At 37.4% G+C, this 19,626-nt stretch overlaps 1 protein-coding gene across 1 annotated transcript; it reads left to right on the top strand.

Annotated features, from left to right (window-relative positions):
• Positions 1-1,045: 1,045 nt before the first annotated feature.
• Positions 1,046-15,278, top strand: LOC108680094 (23 kDa integral membrane protein). The gene is made up of 7 exons (XM_018168853.2): positions 1,046-1,104; positions 5,415-5,506; positions 6,386-6,577; positions 11,466-11,648; positions 13,073-13,117; positions 14,042-14,218; positions 15,036-15,278. The coding sequence occupies exons 2-7, from the start codon at positions 5,444-5,446 to the stop codon at positions 15,093-15,095; spliced, it is 720 nt and encodes a 239-aa protein (XP_018024342.1). The 5' UTR covers positions 1,046-1,104; positions 5,415-5,443; the 3' UTR covers positions 15,096-15,278.
• Positions 15,279-19,626: the final 4,348 nt, after the last annotated feature.

Below are 19,626 nucleotides of genomic sequence, written 5' to 3'. Positions count from 1 at the left end.
TAAAAATATAACAAGACAGAACTTCATGTCAGACGATGATAAGCATTTTGTAATGTTTATTGGCTGTACTGATGATTGTGCTATATAATGAGCCTGAGCAGGAAAGGGAGAAAGCAAGTGGAATTGAGCGGGCGTGGAGTTTGTTTGGCCGTTGCTGGGACGTGGGTTCGTGGGTTCGAAATCACATTTGCATTTAGTTTTTGTCCTGTCCGTCGATTGGATCAACTGGGAAAAACTGAACTTGCATCCAAACTTTAACTGAACTTTAACTGAAGATTAAGAACGAGATGAATCAAGTGGTATTATTATTCGTTTTATTTAGTACATTTATAACATCAGATCTAAACCAAAAAAGGTGTAATTGAAAATTCTTGACTTCCATGCCCCGCAAAGCATAAAAATAGATTTGATATCAAAATTTACCCTACCTAAACCAAACACAGATTATTCAAAAGCCATTTTTATAGAAGTTTAAATATATAAATATGCATATAATTAATGATAGACATCAATTTCTTGAAGCTCTGCTAGGTAATAAAGAAATAATACACTACATGAGGCCCCATTAAAAATATTTTTTTTAGGTGATCGCAGCTTCGCAGAGGGTAAATTATTTACATATTTGGCCCAGCAACGAGGATTCAATTCAAACTTGTGAAGATAATTTTCTGTGGGATTTACGTATTCACGATTGCGGCGCAAGAATTGCGCCGCAATCTTCGCAATTCTTGGTTGTGAAGAAATGAAAAATTTTGAAATAGCTGCGGGTTTGATATTAAATATTCTAAATTACCAGCGAATAGTTCCGACGAAGCAGCCGGGCTAGCAGGATCAGAATGAAATCATTAAATCAGCATTTAAAATGATAACGTTGGTTTTAAATTGCATTGACGCAATGAGGATGATATCATGCACAAAGAACCCAGTCTTCACTATTAATTATTCTATTGATAGCATACATCAGTCGGCTTCTGAGACAAGAACCTTAGCCGATAAAAACATGCACTATATATAAAGATGATAACGCTGATATGGTCTCAGTATAGTTGAGTAAGAGTTCAGAGAAAGAGTTACTCACTTCCCGCCAGGACTACAGTTGATCAGGTAAGTCGTATAGAGAACCTCCTGAACACATAAAGAATTATGGTGATCCAGTTCTTCTTTGTAGGTTTCTAGTTATTCAAAACATGTTCTTACGTTAATGAAAGGATACCTATACGATACATGAATTTTAAAATATAAAGTAAGTCAGAGCTGTATTGTGAATACTAAATTTATAAATAAGAGGTGTCTACGCACGTGCTTCGATTGCTTGGTGTAATCTTTGTGTGTGTGAAAAAAGGTGTGCTGTTCATATTTTATCAAATCAGGGTTAAATATATGTTAACCCTAATTAGACTTGTAACCAGTAACATGATATTGCACTCATTAGCAGATAACGTGCTAATCACATAATGAATTATCACACGATTCAACCAATTTTTTAAATAAGAAGTTCAACAGCTATAATGCTCTGTTCATTAGATTATAGAACACTAATGAAGTAGAGTTATGGTATTCGTTCGCATAGCCTAAAAATAAACAGATAATATGAATCATTATTTAGAACCACATTATATGAATAATACTCTAAACTAAACCTGCCGTTCACTGATGTAAAACACAATAGGTAAGATTTCAATTGCTAATCAAGGATTCACCGGCGCACAAGGAATGAAGCATCAAAAGTAATGCACGCATCATTATAAGGGGAGAATGTACTCTATGTTATCGACGAAATGTAGTTTTCTGTTTTTTATTCTCATTTTTAGAGAGAACTATTTAGCATTAAATGAAGAACCCCAGTGCTTTAGCTCTTTTTCGGTTTCTCGTGAGAGCGTTTCGAACTTTATGAAATGAACATGCATTTGAAATGTACGAAAACATGTATTTGAACATGTATTTAAAATGTATGAACATGTATTTGAAATGTATGAACATGTATTTGAAATGTATGAACATGAGACATGTATGAAATGAACATGTATTTAATTATATCTGTATTTATAGCTCATTATTCGCGTTAATTGCAATATGTTTGTACTCGATTTAAAGCTGCAAAGAAGACGTGTTCAGTAAAGCAACAACCATGGATTATGGATGCATATGAAATACTTTTTGAGTCAGGTCGTTTTGAAATTTTATAAAATGACCATTTGAATAAATATATAAGAAAAACAATATCTATAGCTTTTTATTTGCGTTAAACTGGACAAGAATAAGTCTAAAGACGCGTGAGGGCATCCTCGGTACAAGTAATTGGCAATGGAAAAGCTTGAGGTCTCACAGTATCAAACAATTTTTTCAGCATTTTCTTTTTTTCAATAAATTTTAGTTATTTGGCCCTCCTGAAAACATTTTCATCTTAAAAAGCTATCTTCTCCTATGATTTTCAAGCTACAGCATTGAGAGATACACCATTCGATTTGTAAAGACCAGCTCTAGCCATCATCCGTTCCCTTTTCTGATTTCTTTTTTTTTTATTATATATTGAAGAAATGAGGGGGGAGGCCATATCGAAAAAATTAGAAAAATAAAAATAAACTAAAAAATTTGAAAAAATAACCGGATGATCGCTAGATATGGTTTGACGAATCGAATGGTATTTCTCGCGATATTGTAGCACGTTAATTGAATGAAGAGCTCGATTTTTACAGTACACCCTCTTTTGCCGTTTTCTATGAATTTCACGTTTTATTTCATTTTCTTTCGAAAAATTTAAATGAACAAAAAAATTTTTGATTTATATTCTACATATATAATGTGTACCAAGTTTCAAATAAATTAATCGTCTGTACATAAAATTTTTTTTCTATGTGTACATGTTCTCTTTAAAACGGACGTTCGAAGCTCATTTCTTCCCAATGTTGTATTCTAATCGTGTTTTAATGCAAATATTTAGCCGTCAAATGAGTTGCAAACTCCAACAGAACTCAGAATGAACAACCATGTCACTGCTTTGGTCACGGTTATTCTAACTTGATAATTGCTCAATGAAAGAGAAACCAACCTGCCTTAGGGGTATATTTGATTTAGTAAATCAAGTGAAGGGTTCACCTATTCACCAATCATATCAGAGTGGTTATAATTTCGAGGCCTCTGAAACACCTTCTACTAGAACAAGGGAAATTGATCAGACGTATACAAAATTAACACTGCAATTAAAGGAAAGAATTCAAGAGGTGAAATTCACGATCAATTAATTACTATAGTCTCATTCGTGAATTTAGAAAACTTGCTATTCCAGTTTAAGGGCATTAAGCAGTCAACCAGTTTAAGGGTCTCAGTATCAAGCAATTTTTCAGCATTTTCTTCTTCTTTTTCAATTAATTTAAGGTCCTCTGAAACACTTGAACACATAAGCCCTGAAGACTTAATTAGTTTACAATCAGTAAATATACTGAGAGCAGTGGTTGTATTGAATATAACATAACATAACATAGTGATGTCGGCTCTGAAGTGTAGGCCTGATGTGGCCTGTCGCCGATTCTTTTCCATTTCGTGCCTTGTTCATAGAATCTAAACTCGTGTCATTTGACCGGTCTGAAATCGTTTCGGTACAAAATTCGCGAGATAAGTCAAACCGGCATAGTAAAAAGTGAGAAAGTTGGGACCCGCAAACACTACGTGCGTCCTCGACCACTGCCAGATGCAAACTCTCTGCAAACTCAAATATATTAATGATTTATATGAAAAAATGATTTTTAGATTGAAATCAAAATATTTTGAGAGGGTAATGATAAAGTAACCAATCTTTATGCTGTTTATGGTAATGCAAGACCTAATTTGTTTTGCTTCGTGCGTCTAGTTCATGGGGAACATGTACACCTAATAAAAAAACTTTTCATTTACAGACGCATCATTTTGAAGTTTGGTACACATGTGTAAAACAGAAATCTAAGGCTTTTTTGTTCATAAAATGACGACTATGAATAAGTATTTAAGCGTTGGAATTAATTGTTAAAATCAAGCCAAATTCAGTGGCTACTGAAAACGAATCCTTTGAGTTAACTATGAAGTTAAATAGTGCTTTAAGCATCATTTATTTGGTAGGCGAAGTGAAAAAATACAACGGAGAATTGTTTCAATACCGTGGATCACACAAGATACTAACACATATGACATATACATAAAGCCACTATCGACGTTATCTTGAGTTTCTCAAGTCCAGTCAATATCGTTATCAGCAGAGCTGGTCACTTATCATATGACAGCGAACGCACTGCATGAAAGCCGAAGTTTTATAATACTGCATCAAAAGCCTGAACGAACCCTCGTACGTGACGAGAAATAAAAGCTATAAACTACGGCACCAGTGCTACTCTTTCATCCAAAGTCGCCCAATATCCACTTTCGCAGAAATTCAGCTACTTTCTTTATGAAAGATAAAGTGACATGTTTTTTTTTTCTTTGAGGAAAAAACATGATCAAAAATACAAAGCAAAAAAGGGCATAAGTTCGAATTCGATCTACACTCAAATTAAAATTTACTCTAGCTGTTTATCCAAGAACACTGACCTCCTCACACGCAATTGATGATAACGGCAGTGAGTTATTTCTTCATTAACTGAGAAAGATATGAGCCATATTCTCAACTGCGCTGTCTTCCCATGTTCTTACCTTATCTATCAAAGATTATTGACAGATTATTTTGTAGTGCAATAACAACCGTCATTTTAAACCAGGTTAGTATTTTTATAATACTTGCATTCGGAAGCATACTCTATGAAGTCATGATGTTTCAATTTAATCTTGAACCAAAAATTATCATCGGGAGATGATAATCACCCCGTAACGAAAAAACTGAATTATTAGAAATTCTGACGCCAATAACTATTCGTCGACGAATATTTATATTTTAGAATGTTTTTTTCAACATATTTACTCAAAATAAGGTCACCGTACCGAATTTACATCACTGCGACGTCGTCAACAAATGCTTCAAGAACATCGTTTGGAAAATCTTTATCTTTTTAATGTTTCCAAGCGGCTTTATCTCATGTTTGAAAAATGCAGTTAGACCATACAAGCATATGGTTAATGGTTATATTGCTAAACCTAATACGACTTCATCCAAGCTTTTTCAATTGAAACTCAATGATGAAAAATCTGATTATTGCAGTTCAGATGAACAATTAGGCACTCTTGCATTTAGTATTCATAAAGTGGATTTCCTTTATTTCCAGACACTTTTCAGGACACTTCGTTCATTAATTATATTTGATCGTCAAAATCAACTCAAAGGAAACGCCATAACATTATATTTATATGGCAGATACTTGACGCTTGTTCCAGTTTATCCTGCAAATATAAACACTTCTATTGGAAAATTACTATACCATAAAAATATTATTATAATGAAAATTTTATTACAGAGAGAGAACTCGCGAAGACAACGACGAAGATGGGTTGCATCACAGGTATCGTGGCCAAGTCGTTCTTAATTGCCTTCAACGTCGTCGTGGCGGTGAGTTAGAAGCAATATATAGGTAGTTTAACTAGTTTAATGTAATTTCAGCTTAATGCTAGAAATTACTTGTCAACTAAATGAACATGGAACCACAATCTTTCAAGCAGAAGAATAAAATTTGTGGTAAAACAAGTTCTCAATCTTAATTGTATTGCATGTACTGTACATATATGACAAAAAATGCAGAGCTGAATTAAACTGAAAATCACAATAAGATTGGTCTTACGCCAATTATGCAATGACAAAACCATTTCGCTGTCAAATATCTAGATTGAGATATTCAATTATTCAATACGTAGCATACATCTTGTTTCACCGCCGAAACTTCATCCAATACATTTAAAGTCACGGTTTAGTCCATTTAATAAAATCGTTGACTAAATACCACAAAACATTTTACAAATGACAAAACTGTAACAAGTTCAGTACGTAAAGTAAAAGCAGTAAAAGTTCAGCATGATGAAGAAATCAATGTGGAATCGACAATTTCATTTGAAATTTTCAGGTTTAAACTTAAAATCTTTCCGGCGACAAACTATCTTTTAAAAGTTTCAATGTCAATAGTATACTACCTACCATAAAAATCTTGCACAACGTACAGACCTAGCTGACGTTATCCTGAATAATGATTTAGCATGTGATACAAAAAGCTTAATTCCGAGCCCAAAAACCATATCTGATAATTGTTTTGGCAAATCAAACGGATGTAGTCAAGAATCACAGGCTTGTAGAGTATCGAATGGATTTCCGACCGCGTGCAACATTTGAGGATAATTCGGGTCACACTCAAATATTCATGAGCTGGCTGGCACGAAATGCCAGAAGCTACTCGATCGGAAGGGTTCTGGTAAAATGTATCCCGATATTTCTGCTCAGGTGGCAGCCTTGATCGTACTTACTCTGGCATCCATCGTCCAAAGCACGCTGGAAGGCTACGGCCACGACATCCCCCAAGACGCTCATGACGTCTGCATTGGCCTGATCTCCGCCTCCACCTTCATCATCTGTCTGGGCGCCCTTGGGGTGGTCGTCTCCTGCTGCTGCGGCAACAAGCTCTTCCTATACACGGTAAGTAGTCTTTAGGTCTTGTTGTTGCGGCAACAATCTCTTCCTTTACACCGTGAGTGGTCATTATCTTGGTATCTTGGTATTTGTTTCGGACGTAGCAGTCCCAGGCCACGATGGATCGCCGCCTCTGATTATCGTTCATCCGCCCTCATTTGAGCCACCTGATGCACGATGCTGTTGCTTGCTTCTCGCCGCTGGTAGTGTTGCAGGGGAAGTCGATCTGGGATTGTGCCCAGGAACACGTCCAGTTGTCTCTTGAAGGTCTCCAGGGTGAACTCCCCCTCTCTTAGATCCCTTGGCAGGACGTTGAACAGCCTTGCATGGTCCTGCCACGGAAAGTGATCCTTACCGCAGGGTTTGAAATCTGACTGCGGATCTGTTACGTAGTGAGGGGATCTTGCACAGTCTCTCCCTTCACTCGTTGTGATATGTCTCAATCCTGAAGGTCTCGCTCATGAAGTTTGGCACCATTCCGGTTATCATTTTCCATGTGTACAGAATGACATACCTCTCCCGTCTCCTCTGCAGTGAGTACAGACCCAGGCGCCTCAACCTCTCCCAGTAGTTTGACTCTTCCATCCCTCTGATCCTGGAAGTGAAGGTTTGCTGGACACCTTCCAGTTGCCGCACTGCACCGAGTGTGAACGGGGTCCAGAGCTGTCAGCAGTATTCAAAAATTGGTATTGCAGGAGCTCTAAAGAGTGTGATCGCCGCTGGTAAATCATCGGTTCCGCTTCTCTTCTTCTGAACGTCCGCCGGATCCACCCCATCTGTCGGCTACCTCTTGCGGTTATTACCGTTATGTGATCACCAAAATTGACCTGAGATTCATCAACACTCCTAGATCACGAACGAGTCACTTCTCTTCGATTTCCGAGTTGTCAGGTGCTAGGTAGCGGGGCTCCATACCAGCTCTTTCGCTACCTCTGTATCTCAGAAACCCAAACTTGGTTCCGTTGAACTGCATGTTGTTCACTTGGGCCCAGTCATATATTGCAGAGAGGTCTTCTTGCAACCTCTCGCAGTCCCTTCTGTCCGTTATGATCATTAGTATCCTGATGTCGTCCGCGAATGACGATGCAGAGGCGTGGTTCACAGCCACATCTATGTCGGCGATGTGAATGAGGAAGAGGATTTGGCCGAGTACAGTTCCCTGTGGTACTCCACTCTTCACCCTAGCCTCGCTCGATCTCGAGCCTCCTACAACGAGTCTTTGTAGTCTTTCTGTTAGGAAGCTGTGGATCCATTCCAGCAATTCACCTCCGATTCCCAGTATTCTTAATTTTATGAAGAACACTCCATGGTCAACTTTGTCCTTTTTGGACTTTCGCGAAGTCCAAATACACCACGTCCACCCCGGCTTCCTCCTCCAGCATGGCCAGGATTTGGTGGTGATGCTGCAGTAACTGAGACAAAGAGGAACGATTTCGTCTAAAATCGTGTTGCCTTCTGTTGAAAGGATCAGCGTCTTCCATGTACTGCACCAACCTTCTGGCAACAACCTTCTAAAATACTTTGATTACGTGTGATGTTAATGTAACCTTCCTGTAGTTTTGGGGTTTGTCTCTCGCACCTCCTTTGTAGATAGGGGTTATTAGCCCTAATTTTAGGTCACTTGGAACATTGCCTTCTCTCAATGATGTTTTCCAGAGCAAAGTCCAGAGGGACCTTTAGTGCACCGACACATTTCTTCAGTAATACAGCAGGGACCCCATCTGGCCAGGGAGCAGAATACGTCGATAATTCTTGGATACTCCTCTCTAGATCCGGTGTTTCAAACTCAATGTTCATCAGCTCCCGCCCCCTGGAAGTTCTTGAATGACTCCAATTTCGTTTTCCTGTTTTGAGTATCGGGGTTCGCTGAATACTTTTTCAAATTGCGCTCCCAGAAGTTCGCACATGCCCTGGTCGTCTCCAACAAGGACACCGTTATTTTTCAGAGGCCCCACAGAGGTTCTGATTTTGGCCTTTGACTGGGCATAACATAACATATCATAACATAGTGATCTCGGCGCAGAAGCGTAGGCCTGATGTGGCCTGTCGCCGATTACTTTTCCTTTTCGTGCCTTGTTCACAAAAGATCTAAAATCGTGTCATTTGACCGAATCTTTTCATGACTGACGATAGATTGAAGTAGCCACTAGACTTCCACCGGGTTCGATAAGGAGCTAGGCATTTCAAATCTGAACATATATTTCTACATATTTGTAGAAATATTTGGGATTCTCTCGAATGGCAGACACCGCTTGCGCCTCTGCAATTTGTTGCTCGGCCTCGTGTGGGTCCTGCAACTGTCGTTCAGTTTCCTTAATTTTCTCCTTTAGATGTTCCAGCCTCCGTATCTCCATATTCCTGGAGGCGGCCGTTATCTGATTGTTAAAGCTCGCTCGTTTTCTCATGAGAATCCGTCTGTCCCTCGGAATTATGTGGCGCTTGGGAGCCGTTTTTCCCGGTGTGTGGCGCACGAAAACCAGCAGTAATACTTCGCACAGCTTGTTATACATTGTTTCGGCGTTTAATTCCAGGAACTTAGATCTCCAGTCCATTTCGAGGAGTTCGTTCCCAATGGCGTCCCAGTCTGTTCTTCGATGCTGAAAATTTAGCCCAGCTAGCCCCTCTAGAGGTGTAGGTCTTGGCTGGGTTCTCCTCTCAATTGTTGTCTTGACCACCACTAGTCGATGGTCTGACAGTGTGGTCTCAACACGAATATCAGCAACCAGTTCTTCATTGCTGGTGAAGAATAGATCCAGGATATTATGTTCTCTTGTTGGCACCAGAACCTGTTGACCTAGCAAGTGCTCCCTTGCGAATCGAAGTAGTTGTGTTGCCTGGTCTCTGGCCTGATATCTGCCATTAGGTCTTGCTGCTGCGGCAACAAGCTCTTCCTTCACACTGTGAGTGGTCATTAGGTCTTGCTACTGCGGCTACGAGCTCTCTTCCTCTACACGGTGAGAACTCTTTAGGTCTTGCTGCTGCGGCAACAAGCTCTTCCTCTGCACCGCGAGTAGTCTTTCGGTCTTGCTGCGGCAGCAACAGCTCTTCTTCTACACTGTGAGTAGTCTTTATGTTTTGCTGCTGCAGTAACAAGCTCTTTTCTCCACCCTGTGAGTAGTCTTTGGGTCTTGCTGATGCTGGAGATTTTTTCTCTGTACAGTTGTCTGCACGTTTCTCACACTACAATCAGACTTTATTTTATCACATTACAAGACCAATGTCATCCCATTTAATTTTTCCCAGTGAGGTTAAGTATTAGGAAATATAGCCCTTGGCCAATAGAAAATCAATTCCTGACAACTCTTTAATACTTGAAACTGAACCTCTAAGTAGGTGTTTTTTAAAGGCTAAATTAATGACGCATTACTAAATTGCGATCTGAAACGAAATTCTGTTTAACTGTATGTCAATGATTTTCCTTATCAGCAGTTAACTGCAGGGAATCGTAAAAATTTTACTGATGACGAATTCCATCATAGATATTCCGAACATACGAAGGGCATCCGGAAAGTGGTACCCGTTTGGTAATTGAACAAAAGGAAGTAAATATTAACAAATGTAAACATGTTTATTGAAAAGTACATGCATTTCACTACTTCTCTACATAATCTCTGGACAAATATAAGCATATGTCGTATCGTGTCACGAGTTTTTGTATACCAGTGTCATATGCCTCCGCCGCCAGTGTTTCTGGGATCGGCAAGGTGTACTGCTCATCGATTTCAAGACTCGTGGAGAAACAATCAATGCCATAGCACATTGTGTAACATTAAAAAAATTATACGGCGGCAATTCTAAATCAACGGCGAGGTCTGTTGTCTACTGGCGTCATACTCCGGCACGATGATGCCAGGCCGCATACGGCTCGGATAACACAACTTCTCTATAAATTCAAGTGGGAAACTTTCGACCATCCAGCCTACAGTTCGGACTTGGCTCCTTCAGATTTTCATCTGTTTACGAAACTCAAGGACTTCGTGGCAGGGACAAAGTTTCAAAATGAGGAAGAACGTAAAGAACACGTGACTGCGTACACTGGCGGCGGAGGAATATGACACTGGTATACAAAAACTCATGACAAAATACGACAAATGCTTAAATTTGTCTGGAGATTATGTAGAGAAGTAGTGTAAAACATGTACTTTACAATAAACATGTACTTTTCAATAAACAAATATTAACATTTGTTAATATTTACTTCCTTTTGTTCAATTCCCAAATGGGTACTACTTTCCGGATGCCCCTCGTACAACCACATCTCAGTGGCTTCAAACTTCCTATTGCATTTAATTTTAAATCGGCCAACTGTTTCATATCCTTCAAAATTATTGACCAGTTAAGTCCGTAGATTTATCTGTTTTTTTTTATTTCCCATCAACCACTTTGAAACCATGACTTAGGTAAACAAAATTTTACAGCATTCGAACGGTCGGCGAGCAGAGGAAAAGATCTGATTATGATCATTCAATGAATGCCTACATTTTTAACACGAGAATATTTTTCTTTTTTATATATTCATGTGTTAAATATATATATATATATATATATATATATATATATATTTTAATGTATTCACGAGAATTTATAAATTAATAAATAATTTATAAAACCATTGATATTGAAATGTCAACGATATTTGCGCACTGCATGTTCAATATATAGTAAAGGCATTGAGGCTTATCATCGATTTACCTGTAATGTACATTTAAAGCAAAAATTTAAATTTTGTGCATGTATAAACTATTTGAAAGAATAATGAGCTAATCGTCATGCCCGACTGCGCTGGAATACACAATTAAAACACCAATGACTTCAAATACATACAAGATATCATCTTACGCTGTTTTCAGCAATATTGTTCAGCAATAATTCCTATCATTTGGAACTGTTTCAGTACTTCGTGTTGGGCGTGATTTTGGTGGTCATCACGCTGGTGTTTGCTGGCATGGGCGCCACCGACCTTAAAAACGAGGAATACACAACTTACATTAGAACGCAAATGGAAAATGACACAAAAAACTACAATTTTGTTGCACCAGGAGACTACGAAGCTTCGATTGACAAGATATATACGGAGGTATGTATAATTTTTAGTGGTAATGGCTAGTTGCAAGAGCCTCGATGAATTTTCAAGCGTTTAATGCATGCCAGTTAAGAAGAAAATGATAGTAAATTATTCCATATGGCTAGCGAGATTTACAAATTTTCTATTGTTTTAAACTGATATTTGCTTTCCACCTATATTTTAACGTAGAGAGACTCAAATTTTACTTATATCTCTTTCATTTTAAGTCGATCGATATGTAGAGTAGAATGACAGGAGGTTTCTGGGCTCTTGTCCCAAAGTAAGCCAAATTTATACACATTTCAGAAATACCACGCTGTTTCTTTCATAGATTCCACTACAAGGAATGATTACAAATTTGTAAGGATGGTACTTAGAAGTATCATTGCTAAAAATTCCTAATTCAAGTATTTTAACGTAAAGTATTCATATACTGGTCAATTATAATTGACCTATGTATGCATGAATTCTGCCCGCTTTAAAAGCACATCACGAGCATCAAAATTCTTGACATACACACAAATCTGAAACTGCTTAGAACCAGGGAAGTCAACTGTATCGGAGACAGACATGATAGGAAGTTGTCGTAAAATTTTTGCAAGATTGTGTCACATAACTCTATGAAAATTCGGATGTCAACACAAATTACGCGGTTATTATAAAAAACGACGCTCTTTTTCGTTTATCCGACGCTACTACAGTATATAGTTAGTGTTGATTAGCTGCATAATTCAATTAGCTATAGAAAGCTTCAAAACTGTGCAGTTGTTTTCGCATATTGTACGTGACTTTGTACTCTTTGAAGAAAGTCGACCGTTCCAGAAGTCTATGCGTTCCTTCTGGAATAGTTTTCCGACGACACTCAGGCTACCACTGTACTAAAATCTGTTGATGTCTATGTATACGTTTTCCATCCGATAACTTTTCAGTTTTCAAAGCATTCACTCAAGTTGTCAATGAGAAACCACAAATCGAAGAGAATCCCTGAAAATATGAACCCGTTAAAAGTGTAATAGATTAATTACAACTTCAGAATATTGAGGCAAACTAAGCAAATGTACTAAACGAAAACACTGCAGTTTTATAAGTAAAATATTGTAACGGGTACATGAGTCCCTTCATATTTACAATCATAATATAACAGAAGATGGTTATCCTTTCGCAATCGAATTTTACAAGGTTCCACATGGCTTCTGCTGATTTCCGGGATCCATCTTCCTTGTCGTCATTGGCAGTTCGATCAGGAGTTTCGATTCAGAGGATGGGCATTGGTTGCTGGAATGAGTGGAGTGTAGATGCTGGAACGTCCCAACACGCTCTATTTTATTGTTGCAAAATTTTCCATGCATCTTCAGTGATCGTTTTTATGGATGTTAAAATACTTCAATGCAATGAAACACTTGTAATCATTATGGAAACAAAAATTTCCCTTTCAGAACCAGTGCTGTGGTGTCGATTATTTCTCTACCTCTTACCCAACAGTAAGTGATAATACAACGATTTCTTGAATACATAAGCTATGTGTTTATGTTTTCAACTAAGTGGCGCTTTGCATGTTTTGTTAGCCAAAAAAATAAGACGAGTTTATACATTATCGAATGAAAAATATCCGAAAATTTCAAATAAGAATAAGAAAAAGGTCATAGTGGATGAAAGAGTAGCGACATTTTTCCATTGTGCGGGACGAAAAACGATGACATGCATGTCTCATGTAATATTCCTGAGCTATATCCCACACAATAAAAATATTGTTGTTCCATCTCAAGTCTTGATTTATTAAGTAGTTTTCACGTACGGAACGCGATAAGTTTAATTTCCTAAGGAGCAATATTTGTAAAAAAAACATGTTAATTAATAGGGTCAAAAGTTAACAATTAAGCATGTGCGGTATATTTCGGCATATTTCAGTGGAAACTTAGAAATTAGCTTGAACTATGCTTTAAAGGTGAAAAATAGGCCAAATTATCTTCAACAGGGTTCGAGAGATTTTATTTCTTCTGCTGGATAACTACTATCATATTTCGAGTAAATAAATAGATGTTGAGAATCTGTTAATATTTATGATAAAGCAACTAGAGAATTTTCGGTAAACTTGGATAAATTGCTCCGTCGTTAATTTTCACCATAAAATTCGACATTGACAGACACTTGAATCAAATTTTAAAGTTTGCCAAAAAACTCACAGGTGACCAATGTCTGTACATTGCCACATGCAAAATAAAACACTATACTATTTGCAATTTTCAGTTGGCAGTCGTTTTTGTCGCGATTTTCCACGAAAAATATATAATTCAACACAGTCAAATTTAATGATTTTCGTGCCAACTAATGATTTAATGATGGATTCAACAAATTTCGCGTCACTGTCGTATATAATGATTTTCACTGGCATTTTAATGTTGTAGGGAAAGCTACCGGCTGGATGCTGTAAAGACACAATAGATGTCCAAGGCACAATTTGCAAAGGAACTGCAGAATCAGGCAAGATTTACACACAAGGCTGCTGGGAAAAGTTCACTGACGATGTCATTGACATGGCTGCAGCTACCGTCAACTTCGCCATCTTTTTCGGTGTTCTGCTGGTGAGCATATATTCTAATCAAGCACATTTTAAATTATCATTAAAGGGCTCGAGCTGTAACTCTTTGGTCATTATATGACTGGAAGTCTCAGAAATATTAAATCGATTAAATTTTTTCCATAACACTTGTTCCATTAATGGTAAAGAACAAATCCGGTGAACCGAAGTTGTAACTAGCTTCAGCCCTTTAATATTTTATGTACCGATACTTCTAGCGACTAATTTGCTACTTCAAATTATAATGTGCTATGTAACTACAATAGCTTTCAAGCGCAAAGTGTGAAAATACTCCGAGAGAAAAATCATAACCGCAAAAAAATTCAGTTAAAAGGAGACGAAAATTTAAATTCGGAAACTAAAAACGCCTTTGAATGCAAAATAATAGGGCTAAACACGGGATCGTGAACCAGCATGATTGAGAAGAGGATGAAATGAGGCAATAATTTTTAACCTAATGACTACTTGAAAATTTAACGCATCTCGATTAGTTTTTGGCAAAATCATAGCAATTATTTCCAATGGATACTAATACTAAATTGAAAATCATAGTTTGGGACTAAAAGCAGCAGATTCATGAATGGTTTTCAGTATTCGAGTCATTACAAACCACAACTTAAGGGTGTGTTTTCATCCTCGTAAACGAATAATAATGTGTGGCATATAAAATCAATGCTGAACATTTTTCCTTTTATATCAGTTCCTATTCTGTCCTGCTTAGAATAATTGACTTTCTTAAATTAATTTAATCCGTTGAACACCTAAGATGCCAATACATTGTACGGAAATACAGACTTCATATTTTCCTTCTTGTATGACAGTTCGCGCTGCTGACGTCGACGTGTCTGTGCGTCAAGTGTACCGACGCTATGCCTATTTGAGCACCAGCCGCTGCTTCCGAAACATCATCTCGGTGACGACGATTAATAAAACTACAATAAATTCATGTTAATCGTTTAGAGATAACATACTTATGATGAAATTAAATTACAAATAGATTCGATTTTGCTGTGATTTTTGTGCCTCTATATATCCTCACTAATATAAAACTATGGGTACTAATAGAGCAGTTTTACTTTTCCTGTTCACTTTGAAATGGAATGTGTTGCAGGAAAATAACAAGGAAATTTGTTTATTTGAAATAATGTTTTCTTGCTTAATAGCGAAAGTATATTATATGATAGCCATCAATGGATGTAAGTTAATTGCGATTTTTTCGAATCATTCTTCCCTTCCTTAACTCAACGTTAATCGGCCAGTTTGCTCACCAAAAAAATTGGCTTGGAAAATTCACATCAGAGGTCATTAACAAGCGGATCACACTTCGAAAATCTAATCCGCCAATGCACAGGGGGAATTGTAATCGGTCTATTAAATATTTACCAAATTGCTTGTTTCTTCGTAATGGTAGAACTATAAGATATGTTTTAAATGGATGGAGGGGTGAAATTGAAAAACTGAAGGTGCGAATATTATTCTGAAATATAAAATTCATTCTTTCTCCCAGCTGAAAAAAGTGAGTTTTAGTTAAATGAGTTAAATGTTCGTTGGTAGGCGTGGGCAGACGTGGGTTGAACAGATATATCTAAGCATTACCGACGTTCAAAAAAATTCAACACGATAGGAAGAAATGAATTCTCAAATTTTATAAACTATCGTTCCCAGGCAACGCCAGGTTAAAGTGGTTGCTAAAGTCTCTAATATAATTAATCGCGCTTTATTTGAGTTCCAAATTGGGTGGCACTGTAAAAATGTGGACACTCCATTGCTGATGCATGATATATCTCAGTATTTCGTATCGGCATGTGATGATGATATGCATTTTTATTTATTTTGTAGTATGAGGCATCGTAAGATGAATACTGTTATAAAGATTAACTCTTGATAAACATTTATATAAACCTACATTACTAAATTAACTTATAATGTCTGGAAACCTTCCGTTTTTATACGAAAAGCAGGAAGGTTCGTATAAGGAAGGAACGTATATGTTATACCTGGTTTTCTTTATGATTTAAATTTTAAAGTAATACCGTATTCCTGGTGTAGATAATAACTGAATTTCTTTATGAATTAAATTAATATTCCCTTAACATTTATATTTGATAATTGATGTTTAACATCCCATTACTCGAGGAGCAAATAAAGTATGATCATACCATCATATCATACGTCGATCACAGTAACTTTGTGCCGCGAAAAATTGCGAGGTCGCAACTTATTTCTGGGAATGATTATACTCCAGCACATATAAAAGAATTCAAGTTAAACTAGAGATGCGGATCACATACACCAGCATAAATAAAATTATCAGTAGACATCTTGCCAGTTCAAGGTAATAATATTGAAATGAAGTAATCATGTGCAATTTTCCTTTAAGCTCAAGTAAGGAGATACCCGGCCGAGACTCGAAAATTTGGCGGGTGCTCTCAAACAAGCACAAATATCTCACGCTCCATTGTCAATATAATTCGCTGTGCAGGCTCTCAGGGCCTTGTTAAAACTGATAAAATATGACTGCAATGTCAATAAATAATATACAATTCAGAAATGTCATGAAAATCCACCCGGAAAGATATGTTTAGTTATTAGAGTATGACGTAGTTGAGGAGAAAATTAAAGTTTTCCGAGCATGGTGGGAGGATATATATCAGTTTTTTGAACAACCTAAGATAGTAAAATTTACGGTAAATGTTCAAATTCAAGGTAAATAATGAAAATGCAGTTAATTTTCCATTACGAATAGCATTGACGATACTAATAACATCGACGACGATTAACAAATCCGCAGATAGATGTCAAACTGCCTTGACCGTCGGTTCCGTACTGGAAAACTATGAGAAACATTTTGTAAATAAATCTTTGCATGAAAAATATATGCCTGCAGGAGAATATTTAATTGCACAGCAGATAACATTTTGATCAACACCTCATTAATTGTCTATGCATTTCAAAGACTATCAGCACAAATATCGCATATGACGAATAAAAATATTTTATTGTCAACCAATTATATATTTTGGTAAGATTTTACCCCATAAAAATAGCGCCCCATAACATGAGGTCGCTAAAACATTCCCCGAAGTTATCGCTGAGTTTCAGGTCAGCAAAGAATAAAAAAGTCTTCTCCAATTAAGGAAAGTTCTTCGCAGAGTCCGGAAAAAGCTTCGACGACGACGTCTTTATATTAAAGATGGAAGAGTTCCCAGTATTAAGGGTTCATCTGGTCGCGCGGTTGAGGGTAATCCCGCAGGATTGTGACGAGATTTTCATGATATGAGTAATGCCAACTTTGGCCCTGATTTTCCACCGACGAGCGATCGACGCCGGTGAAATACTGAGGGGAATTTCCTATAATCGAATCTCTGCAAGAGCAGATTCGAGGCTGAGACAGTGGCGGAAATGGCTATACGACCACCCGGTTTTTTCTGAATATTTTTTCTTGCATAAAAAATACTGGATTCTAATTATACGAGGCTAAACTACGTTTAAAAATGATTCCATCGCTATACGAAAAAATAATCTTTTAAAATATATGAGGAGAAATGATGAAATTTAGAAAAACCTAGGTGGAAATGGTTATAGACCGTGATCAGATTTTCTTGATTTTAGTATCATTCAGTAATATTTTCACGTTAGAAAGTACAGCAACATAAAGAATATCCTGATTATCGCCATTTTTGGTACTTCCGGTGTAGTTCAGTGTCCATTTATATTTTTTTGAAGTAAAGAAGTTGCCAAAGGGGACAAGACTCACAGAGGCCGAGAAGGCGCCGATTTTGCCCTTTGCGAAATGCGGCAGTGGCCAACGGGACATCGCAAAGGAAATAAAACTCTAAAAAAACCGTTCTACAATCATTTTTTGCTAATTCGGACGGCTACGGATCGAAAAGGCACTCTGGACCAACCTCAAAATTAACCGACAGGGATCTTGGGCGACTGTTTTCAGAGGCTTCTAAAGCTGATGCTACCTCTACTCTATAAAATTGGCCACTGGAGTTGATGTAACAGCACAACGCATCAGTCAGATATTGCATGACTCGAAGAAATTCAAGTACATGAAGCGGAAAAACGATCCTACGCTCAAACAAAAACATATTATCAACCTACTAAAACTAGCTGAAAAGGATGTGCTTATCGGTGAGGGATTATCTTCAGTGATGAAAAAAGTTCAATCTTGATGGTCCAGATAGATGGCAATGCGATTGGCACCACCTGAACCGTGAGCCTCAATTTTTTTGAAAGCGGCAATCTGGTGTTGGTTCGGTCATGGTGTGGGGGCGTTCAGCCGAAAGGGAAATCAACTCTAGCTATTTTGCGAGGGAGACAAGATTCCGAGGTATACAAGTACACGCTATTTCACCGTCTTCTCCCTTTTACCGATGAGAAACATGAGGGATCATTTTTTTCCAGCAAGGCAATGTTTCGATTCAAACTTCAAAGTCACCAAACAAGTGGTTCCAAGAACAGAATGCTACCCTGTAGCCGTGGCCAACGTTTAGCCCTTACCTCAATACCATAGAAAATCTATAGGCATCATGGCGAGAGATGTTTACCAAAATGAGTGCCAGTTCCAATCTGTGAGTGACCTGAGCGCGGCTATCCTTCATTCCCGGGATAAAATTCCGTAAAAGACTCTGTTTTATTTGGTAAATCACATATGAGGAGAAGTTTCATTGAGGCAATTAAGGCGAAAGGAGGTATGATTGCCTATTAAAACGAGTATATAGGATCCATAAACGGAAAAACCTTTCATGGTCTTATAACCATTTCCACCTAGGTTTTTCTAAATTTCATCATTTCTTCTCATATATTTTGAAGAAAATTTTTTTCCGTATAGAGTTGGAACCATTTTTAACCGTAGTTTAGCCTCGTGTAATTAGAATCCAGTATTTTTTCATGCAAGAAAAAATATTCAGAAAAAACGGGTGGTCGTATATATATAGCCATTTCCGCCACTGTACATTTCTGAACTGTACCCATACAAGTACAGAAAGAGCGTTAATGATAAAAATGGTATTAGTTTATATATTAGATAATTTTTTACGGTGATTGTTTTCATCATGGACAAATATTCAGAAGCAAAGCGAGTCAATGACATGTATGAACACCATTATATATTCAACCGTGTCATTAATAAGTTTTTAGCCAATTCCCATCTAAAAGTTTACAAAGAATAAGTCCTTCTTGAAAAGAATTGTAGAACAATCGGCATCATGGGGTGACATCATCAGTATAATTAATCATGGCGCAGTGCATTATGAACCAGCGTGACTGCGGTTATCGGACAGGAGATTAGCTGCAGTCAGACGTTGTCATGCAGTGATGGCGGTACGGATCCCGTCAATAATTCACATTAATTCACATTAGTACGACCAAGCCTTGGAAATTGAAGTTCTTATATCATCACTG

Source organism: Hyalella azteca, unplaced genomic scaffold, assembly GCF_000764305.2.
Source record: "Hyalella azteca isolate HAZT.00-mixed unplaced genomic scaffold, Hazt_2.0.2 contig4507, whole genome shotgun sequence".
In the NCBI taxonomy this organism is placed as follows: Eukaryota; Metazoa; Arthropoda; class Malacostraca; order Amphipoda; family Hyalellidae; genus Hyalella; species Hyalella azteca.
The sequence above is the reverse complement of the archived record's forward strand: the minus strand, read 5'-3'. Positions and strand labels throughout refer to the sequence as shown.